At 47.5% G+C, this 10,002-nt stretch overlaps 1 protein-coding gene across 2 annotated transcripts in view; it reads left to right on the forward strand.

Annotated features, from left to right (window-relative positions):
- LOC119962731 (protein FAM221B-like) overlaps window positions 1-9,135 on the forward strand; it is a 78,240-nt gene extending 69,105 nt beyond the window's left edge. For both annotated transcript variants that reach the window (XM_038790720.1, XM_038790719.1), the window contains one exon: window positions 8,899-9,135. In XM_038790720.1, coding sequence (XP_038646648.1) covers window positions 8,899-9,083 — 185 coding nt within the window. In that variant the 3' untranslated portion in view covers window positions 9,084-9,135. The remainder of the gene's footprint in view (window positions 1-8,898) is intronic.
- Window positions 9,136-10,002: the final 867 nt, after the last annotated feature.

Below are 10,002 nucleotides of genomic sequence, written 5' to 3' on the forward strand. Positions count from 1 at the left end.
TCCTTCCCACACCCCGAATGTGGTGTCCAATCTCAATGGCTCAAATAAGTGATTGGCACAGATAAGTATCAACCGCGACATGAATCCAAGCTTAAAACACTGCCTGAATTGTTTCAATATCCTTAAAGTAGACACGGCCACCTGATTCGAGGAATATCTAGTCGGAGAAAACGGAAGCGAGGACCTCAGCAACGCACCAAGATTAAATCCCCTGCACAACCTCTCCCCTATCTGTCCCCATTCAGAACCTGGGTCACTGCACCACCCCAGCACCTTCTCAGCATTAACTGCCTGTGGTAGTATGACTAGAGGTATTACGGTAACTAGCAATGCCGAGACACCATTGGTGGAGAAGGCTTGCTGCTCATTGGCCCAATGGTATGTAACACTAGTCACCCATTGGTTAGAGCTGTAAGGTAGCTCCGCCCTGTAAGGCGGGGTATAAGAGCCCGTGTGTTCCCCACAGCGTCCTTTCTGTACCTGAGCTGCTGGGGAAATATCTTGTCTATTAAATTGATGCACTATCCATTGACCACAGGAGCGAAGTTGTAGTCCGAAACGTCTTGTCTATTAAAGCCTTCAGTTTCGGGCTACAACTTTGCTCCTGTCGTCAATTGATAGTGCATCACCGCCCAATAATAATACAGCAAATTCAGCAATGTTAGACCTTCCGACTATTCCTTTGAAAAACTACAAATCCTCGCAATCGTGCGCGCCTATATAAAGGATGAGTTCAGCCTATTGACCTTCACAAAAATAGATTTAGGTAAAAAGATAGGAAGGCAATGAAACAAGAACCTTGGAGAATATTCATTCTAGTAGCTTGGACTCTGCCCGCCAGGGACAGAGGAAGGTTGTCCTACTTTGAAGATCGGACTTAACCTTGTCCACCAGACGTGCAAAGCTCAATTTATGCAGCCCGGCCCAATTATGGGTCACCCAGAATCCCTGAAGCTAGAGCTGGCCAAGGGAAAAGGCAACACTCCCAAGTTGGCTCCTCTCCCTGGGGGGTTAAGTGGAAAACATTTGTTCTTTTCTAGATTCAACTTGTAACCCGAAAATGAACTAAAGTTCCTCAATTGCTCCATTATATCACCCATGGTGGGGACTGGGTCCGTAACATAAAGCAGCGGATCGCCAGCATTTAGGCACACTCTATGCTTCATCCTTCCCCTCTTTATCCCCTTCAACTTACCCCAAGCCCTCAAAGCTATAGTTAAGGGTTCAATCGCGAATGCAAATAGGAGGGGCGACCTCAGACACCCCTGTCTAGTCCCCCTATTCAAATGGAAATACCCAAACTCAAGGAATTGCTATGAACAATAGCCAAGAGGGCCGTATACAACAACCGTACCATTGAACTCAATTTTGGCCCGAGACCGAACCTCTCCAGAAGTTCTAAAACGTACTTCCACTCCACCCTGTCAAATGCCTTCTCGGCATCTGAAGACACCCCTCCGGCTCGGGCCACTCGGATGGGGAGAGAACAACATTCAACAGCCTCCAAATATTAGCTGACAATTGCCGATTCTTGACAAAGCCTGGCTGATCCTTCCCAATCACCTCAGGGAGACAGGGCTCCAGCCTTACCACCAACACCTTAGCCAGTATCTTGGCTACCACATTTAACAGCAAGATTGGCCGATATGACCCACACTCCATTGGCTCCTTATCCTTCTTCAACAGTAGAGACCTGCAAGAGTGTAGCAGACATAAACCTCCACGAATCTGCCTCCCGACATGCTGCATAAATGCCAACAATATCTTCACCATCCCCCGAAGGTGCAACGATTTCAGCCCAGAAAAGACCAGCTTCGGGTTGAGCTCGCAATTTAAATCCCCTCCAAAAATCAGTTGGTGTGTATCCAAATCCAGAATGGAAGCCAACAGCTTCCTAATAAATGCTGTATCATCCCAGTTCATGGCATATACGTGAATTAATACCACCAACATACCTGCCAAAGATCCAGTAACTATCACGTACCTACCGTATGTGTCTGCCACCATCTTTTTTTTTAATAAACATTTTATTGAGGTATTTTTGGTATTATAACAACAACACAATAAACAATGTACATGAAACTATAAACATAGTGCAAAAGCCGTCTCCCTCCCTTACAGGTCCCACCTTTATTAACCCCTTATACTAAGCTAAACTAAACCGCCCCCTTCTGCTGACGATTAATTTTCCGCAAAGAAGTTGACGAACGGTTGCCAACTCCGGGCAAACCCTAACAGTGACCCTCTCAAGGCGAACTTAATTTTCCCCAAACAGAGAAAGCTAGCCATGTCCGATAGCAAGGTCTCTGACTTCGGGGGCTTTGAGTCCCTCCAAGCCAATAGTATCCATCTGCGTTCTACCAGGGAAGCAAAGGCCAAAACGTCTGCCTCTTTCTCCTCCTGGATTCCCGGATCTTCCGACACCCCGAAAATCGCCACCTCTGGACTCTGTGCCATCCTTGTTTTAACACCGTGGACATGACATCTGCAAACCCCTGCCAAAATCCCCTACGCTTCGGACATGTCCAAAACATGTGGACATGGTTCGCTGGTCCTCCAGCACATTTTGCACACCTGTCTTCCACCCCAAAGAATCTGCTCATCCGGGCCACTGTCATGTGATCCCGATGAACAACCTTGAATTGTATCAGGTTAAGCCTGGCACATGTTGCGGATGCGTTGACTCTACTCAACGCGTCCGCCCATAGACCATCCTCTATCTCTCCTCCCAGCTCCTCCTCCCACTTGTGCTTCAGCTCCTCGGTCTGCGTCTCCTCTGACCCCATAAGTTCCTTGTAAATGTCAGAGACGCTCCCTTCTCCTTCCCACCCTCTGGAAACAATCCCGTCCTGAATCCCCCTTAGCGATAGGAGCGGGAAAGTTGACACCTGTTTACGTAGGAAGTCCTGCACCTGCAGAGACCTGAATTTGTTTCCCCTCGCTAAACCAAACTTCACCCCCCCCCCCCTCCCCCAGACCAGCCCCTTCTAGCCCATTGAGGCTCTCAGAGCAATTGCCAACGGCTCTATAGCTAGCGCGAACATCTGTGGGGAGAGGGGGCATTCCTGTCTTGTCCCCCGGTGCAGTCTAAAATAGTCCGATGTTGTCCTATTCGTCCGTACGCTTGCCACAGGAGCCTGATGCAGCAACCTGACCCAGTCAATAAAACCCCACCCAAATCCGAACCGTCCCAGTACCTCCCACAGATAATCCCATTCTACCCGATCAAAAGCCTTTTCTGCATTCACTGCGATCACTACCTCCACCTCCCTGCCTTCCGGGGGCATCATGATCATGTTTAACAACCTTCTTACATTGGCCACCAACTGCCTACCCTTAACAAACCCCTTCTGGTCCTCCCCAATAACGTCCAGAACACAATCCTCAATTCTTGAGGACAAAGTTTTGGCCAGCAGTTAGCCGTCCACATTCAACAGGGATATCGGCCGGTAGAACCCACACAGCTCCGGGTTCTTGTCCCGCTTCGGAATCAGCGAAATCGTGGTCTGTGACATCGTCGGGGCCAGCGCCCCTCTTTCCCTTGCCTCATTGAACATCCTCATCAACACCGGCCCCAATGTCCCAGAGAACTTTTTATAAAACTCCACTGGGTACCCGTCCGGCCCAGGGCTTTACCCGATTGCATGGCCTTCAAACCCTCCACTATCTCTTCCCATAAACAACCATAACAAGTCCACAGACAGCTCATTTAACTTGTCCCCAGTCCATGCTCTGTAACAAAAGCTCCTGCCTACTCCGAAGTATCAAAGTAATAGTCCTTTGACCCGAACGTAACACACAACCTCCATAAATGCTAAAAAATATCTTCATCGTCCCCTGAGAGTGCCAATGATTTCAGCCTACACTCCAAACCTCACTCCACTCTTGTATATAGCCACTTTGGCCTTATTAACGGTCGCCCGCTTCTTCGTCAGCCCAACAGCGACATCCTGGTAGATTGTGATGTGGCTTCCTTCCCATCCCAGGTTACAATTCTCCTTGGCCCACTTCAGGACCCGCTCCTTCTCCTGGAAGCTGTGAAATCTGACTACAACCACTCATGGAGGGCTCATTTGCCCGTGGCGTCTGCCGGAGTGTTTGATAGGCCCAGTCCAACTCAGTACACCCTCTCCCACCATCTTACCGAACATCTGCAAAAAATACGCATTGGACTCGGGCCCTCCACACCCTCCGGCAACCCCATGATTGAGGTTTTGTCTCCTCGAACAATTTTCCAGGTCATCTACCTTTGCCCTCAGATTCTTATTCTTCTCAGCCACCACTGAGATCTCGGCCTCAAGCGAGAAAATTTGGTCGCTGTGCCTCGACAGAGCCACCTCCACCCCCTTCAATACTTCGCCATGTTCCTTCACAGCTTCCAAAATCCTCTCCAAATTTTCGCAGACAGGACCCAGCGTCTCCTCAATCGATTTATGGAGAGTATTAAACATCGCTCTCATTGTCTATCAAACTGCTTTTCAAATTCAGCAGCGAGTAGCCCGGTTAACATGTCTACCATGATTGGGGCGGCCGCAACTACCGGAACTGCCGCCACCATCTTCCCTCCTGAAATGCGCCGTAAAGTCTCCAAGTCAGTTGAAGAATTTCCACCCGCAGACTTCTTAGTTGTAGTCTTTTTGACATATTTCCTCACTAGGACCCCTCTACTTTCTTATGGGAAGAGTTTGACCACCAAAAAAACCCCAGAACCAGGCAAAATGGGTCAAAAAACAAGTCCCCTGGTGGGAGCTACCTAGTGCACGATCTCCTCCTACATGCCGCACATATACCGCCACCGGAAGTCAGAACAGGTTGACTTAAATGACAAGAATAAATTGTGAACTGCTTGTATGGGTGTGCATGGTGCCATTTTGAAATATGCAAATAAAAACACAATTCATAAAACAATAATTCATACTGGATTAATTTGGCACAGTTTATTGAATTGATCAATAGTACAAAGATACCTTTGATCACAATCAAAGCAAGTTAAACTGTCAAATTCATTGTCTTCTATTTCAATCCCGGATCAAACACCAGCAGTTGCTAAGATACTGGACAGAAACCCCAATATTTGATTTAATTTGTCAGAATGTGAGGAAAGGATATTGCTAAATTGCCCTTAGTTTCCAAAATTGCCCTTAGTGTTGGGTGGGGTTACTGGGTTATGGGGATAGGGTGGAGGTGTGGACCTTGAGTAGGGTGCTCTTTCCAAGAGCTGGTGCAGACTCGGTGGGCCGAATGGCCTCCTTCTGCACTGGAAATTCTATGATTCCAAGTGTGATTCCAGGGCCTCCAAGCTAAACCATTATCACATGTCAATGGGTTATAACAGGGTTATGGTGTATTAAAACAAACTTTATTACTAACATAGTGTTACTAACTCTAGCATCATAAAGAAAAATAGCTTATAATTAATTACCCATTAAAATTGCTTAACAATGCAATGAAACACTCCTAACTGCTATCTTTTATCTCCATTCAAGCAAAACCCATCGCAGGTAAAATTCCACTTTTAAGTACAGTTAGCCAAACCAGGAAATCTTGCTGTAAAAAGATGCCTTGGATAAACAACTTGTAGAGAGAGAGAAAGATTCTTCAGGAACCAGCTGCAGATTCTTGTCTATCTCAACCTACTGTTTAAACTGCCAGCCTGAGACACTGCTCCAGTCCTGCACACAGGCAAACCTTTAACTCACTGTCTTGAGAACAGCTGCTTGTCTGGTCAGGCCCCAGTCAAATCTTTAAATGAACTGTTTTGCCCAGAAACTGCTAGTCTGTCCACAGATTAATCTAAACTCACTGGAGATATGCATGGCACATATCGAGCTTGATGAACGGGTGTACCCCACTGGGTTTTGCGTGAAGGTCCTCAATACTTGACATGTGGTAATGGTCTAGCTTGGAGGCCTGGTTCACGGTCATCTTATAGGCAGTACAAGGCACATGGTGCCATCTGGCTTCAAGACAGGGACAACTGGCCCTGCCCAATCGGCGACCTTCACAAGGTGGATAATGCCCAATCCTTCAAGACGGTCAAACTCTGCGATCACTTTAGGCCGCAGCATGTATGGAAACAGGCGAGCACAGAAGTACCTCGGCTGAGCTTCAGGATCCATATGTGGATAGTGCCCAGTCCGGCTTTGAATACCGCAGGGTACATTGCGAGCACCTCGTGCTTATCACAAACCCTGCTGCCAATCGAGGCGGAAGCGCTGCAACCAATCTCTGCCAAGCAAACGTGCCTCATACCATGACCAGGGGTGAGCAAACAGTCTGCTGCCTGTGGACAAACCGGGACCTTTGTAGCTCCAGCGATCGACAGTGTCTCCCCAATGTAAGTGGGAAACAGGGCATCGGTATCCTGCAACGATAGAGGCTGAAACACCATCTGAATTCTGTCGCAGTGTCCTTACTGATGGCCAGGGCGGCAGCACCTGTGTCTAATTCCATTTGGATCGGATGATCGTTGACACGGACAATGGTCCTAATGGCCGCAACCTTAGCTGAGGAAAAGCAGTTCAGTTGCGGACAATTGTCCTCGGCTTCCTCCATGAAACAAAAGCTTGGCGGGGTGACAGCTGGTCCGGCCATCCTGCGAACATCGCTCTCTGCAGCCATGCCGACTGCACGCCCTGCAATAACAAGGATCAGGTCTCATCAGGTTCAGGGGAGGAGGGGGAGGTGGTTAGCACTGCTGCCTCATGGCCCCAAGGCCCCGGGTTCAATACCAGCCCCAGGTTACTGTCCATGTGGAGTTTGCCCATTATCCCCGTGTCTGCGTGGGTCTCACCCCCACAACCCATAAAGATGTGCAGGGCAGGTGGATTGGCCTCGCTAAATTGGCCCTTAATTGGAAAAAAAGAATTGGGTACTCTAAATTTATTTTAAAAAAGGATTGGGGGAGGGGTCCCGTCCAGCCCCCAGCATCCGGGGGAATGGTCCAACTCCCGCTGTGGAGTTGTCCAGGGTTAGGGGCCAGGATTGCCTAGTCGAGAGGGTGTCGCTCTCTGAGAGGAACCATGGCCCAGACTGAGGACCTCCGTCCCCTGCAACTCTTGCACACCCTGCTCTGCGCTTTCCTGCAATAGGGCTATCTCTACGGCCCTTTTTGGTCCAGTTAGGGCTCAGTGAGAAGTTTCCGCTGAGACGCCGCATTACGGATACCACAGACCAGTCAGTCCCATAACACCTCTGAAAGAGTGGCCCCATATTCGCAAAACTCTGGGAGCTTCCGGGGGCGTGTCAAAAATTCTGATACCAGGGGTACGCTCAGCCGTATTAAAACGGTAGGGCTCGACAATAACGGACAGACTGGGGTTGAAGTCCTCCCCCATCAGGGCGACAAATCTGCGAATGACCTTGAGTCTGGGGGGTGGTGTATGTCAGGTTTTTAACTGATGCTGAAGGTGGGCACACCACAGGCTATTAACAGGGAAACGGTTTGGTATTCATCCTGACGATGCCGTTCACTCCAAAAAAAATAGTGCATGCGTTCAATATACTGCAACCAGTCGTTGGTATCTGCTTCAAATGCCTCAAGCTTCCCAAAGTGTGGCATATTGGTGGATGATGAAACAACTTCCAGGGGTTTACAGACAGGCAGCTGAGCACTGCGGAAATGGTGCCATCTGCAACACCACTTTATCTCGTCACTAGTGTTGGATCCAGTGAAGCGATCACATGGGAGTGTAAAGGAAACAAAGGTTTATTGAATCCCCAAAGGGCTCCTGCAATCGGCCCACACCCGGGCTGGGTTTTTATGTCCAAGTTTGCCCCCCGCTAATGAGGGAGCTCCACGCACTCAGCGTGGCAGCTCATAGAACATAGAACAGTACAGCACAGAACAGGCCCTTCAGCCCTCGATGTTGTGCCGAGCAATGATCACCCTACTCAAACCCACGTATCCACCCTATACCCGTAACCCAACAACCCCCCCCTTAACCTTACTTTTTTTTAGGACACTACGGGCAATTTAGCATGGCCAATCCACCTAACCCGCACATCTTTGGACTGTGGGAGGAAACCGGAGCACCCGGAGGAAACCCACGCACACACGGGGAGGACGTGCAGACTCCACACAGACAGTGACCCGGCCGGGAATCGAACCTGGGACCCTGGAGCTGTGAAGCATTTATGCTAACCACCATGCTACCGTGTTGCCCCAAGAATTCTCAAGAAGTCCTCAAGAATCATGGGGAGCCTAATCAGCGCAGTCCCGTGGCTCTCATATAGGTTATAATAACCCCAAAAACTATTTTAATTTGGATCAGGACGTCAAGACCAGCCACATTCTGGTATAAGGTAAATTCAGGACTGCTCCCAGGAAACAATAATTCAGTTCAAGAGTGGTTCGTACTGGGATGGTCTTCCAAGTAGCCCAGTGGAGGTGAGAACTCATCCAGTGACCAAACCTTATTCCTTCCTATAGCCTAGAAATTATGCTGCAGGGTATTGAACGGTGAAACAGACTCAAAAGTCTGAATGGCCAACTCGTCTTATTTCTTGTATTCTTCTGCAGTGTTTGTGCAGTGACACGCCACAGTATAATTGCAAAATATATATGTTTCCTCTGATGTTTTGTTTCCTGCTGTTGCCTACAACATTAGTCACCAAGTGTAACTGCTTGTTTTGAAGATACATTCAATATAATTTTACAGTCCGTGCTGTCACAGGGGGCCACGCCCATCAGCAGTGCAAGTTGCAAATGTGAATGTCAAAATCCTACAACTTCCTAACCATTAAACTGAATCCTCACAAATACTTGGTTAGTAGGCACACAAACCTCTCATTTACACTGCCGGTATGTGAGAATTCCCAGCTCAGGCACGGGCTCATATCATTATCCCTTAACTGTTTGTGTCTCCTAATTTTATTTTATTATTGGAATGGTTTCAGGTGAAGCTTACTTGCCCTTTGCAGAAATGCCCAACTTACGAAATGCCGTCCTGTCAGGAAAAGAGGAGGATGATTCTGCATACCAAGCCATTACTAGTGGTACTGGATCCTATTCACGTCTAGGGCCTTCTTCCAACTCATCCAGGCCTGCTTTACCACCAGATAACAAACCAAGGCGGTTTTGAGCAATCTGTAATTAGCAATTAGAGATATCACTGAATAAATTTCACATCCTCATTTTTGTCTGGTTTTGTTTAAGATCGATCTTGTCCATAACTCAGTTTTTAAAACTAAACTGATAGCAAAGGATGAGAATAAGTATGTCAGATATTTGAAAAGTTAGTACAAAATTCAAAACTGTAAAGCAGACTTACTAGTCTATGAAAAAATGTATAGTTGCAAAGTATCAGTTGTTGAATGTGATAGTTTACAAGATGGGCGGCACGGTGGCACAGTGCCTCACAGCGCCAGGCACCCGGGTTCGATTCCAACCTTGGGTGCCTGTCTGTGTGGAGTTTTCATGTTCTACTCGTGTCCATGTTGGTTTCCTCTGGATGCTCCGGTTTCCTCCCACAGGCCAAAGATGTGCAGGTTAGGTGAATTGGCCATGTTAAATTGCCGCTTAATGTCCAAAAACGTTAGGTAGGGCTATTGGGTTATGGCAATAGGGTGGGCCTAGCTAGGGTGCTCTTTTGTAGGAACAGTGCAGACTTGATGGGCCAAATGGCCTCCTTCTACACTGTAACACTGTAGTGATTCTATGATTACAGCAGGTAAAATGGTTATTTGATCAAACTTAATTTATCCACTCAGAAAGATCCTAATAACCACCCATTGGAACATTCAACTGTTTTTAAATGGTTTCAGGTTTATTGTCTACGCTGCTTTATATGAAGGGCTATATATAACATGTATTGATTAGTATTTGCAGAGAGATGAATTTCCTGACATCAATCCAAAATTTACCATTTACTTCTCCTGTTCACAGAATTTTATTTAGAGTAACATGTTGGTTGGTTCCTGTAAATCCAACAATATATTCTTCTCAGTGACGCCTCAAGCAACAAAATCACACCTGAGGAAGGCTGGTTTATTACTTGATAA

This window comes from Scyliorhinus canicula, chromosome 3 (genome assembly GCF_902713615.1).
Source record: "Scyliorhinus canicula chromosome 3, sScyCan1.1, whole genome shotgun sequence".
Lineage (NCBI taxonomy): Eukaryota > Metazoa > Chordata > Chondrichthyes > Carcharhiniformes > Scyliorhinidae > Scyliorhinus > Scyliorhinus canicula.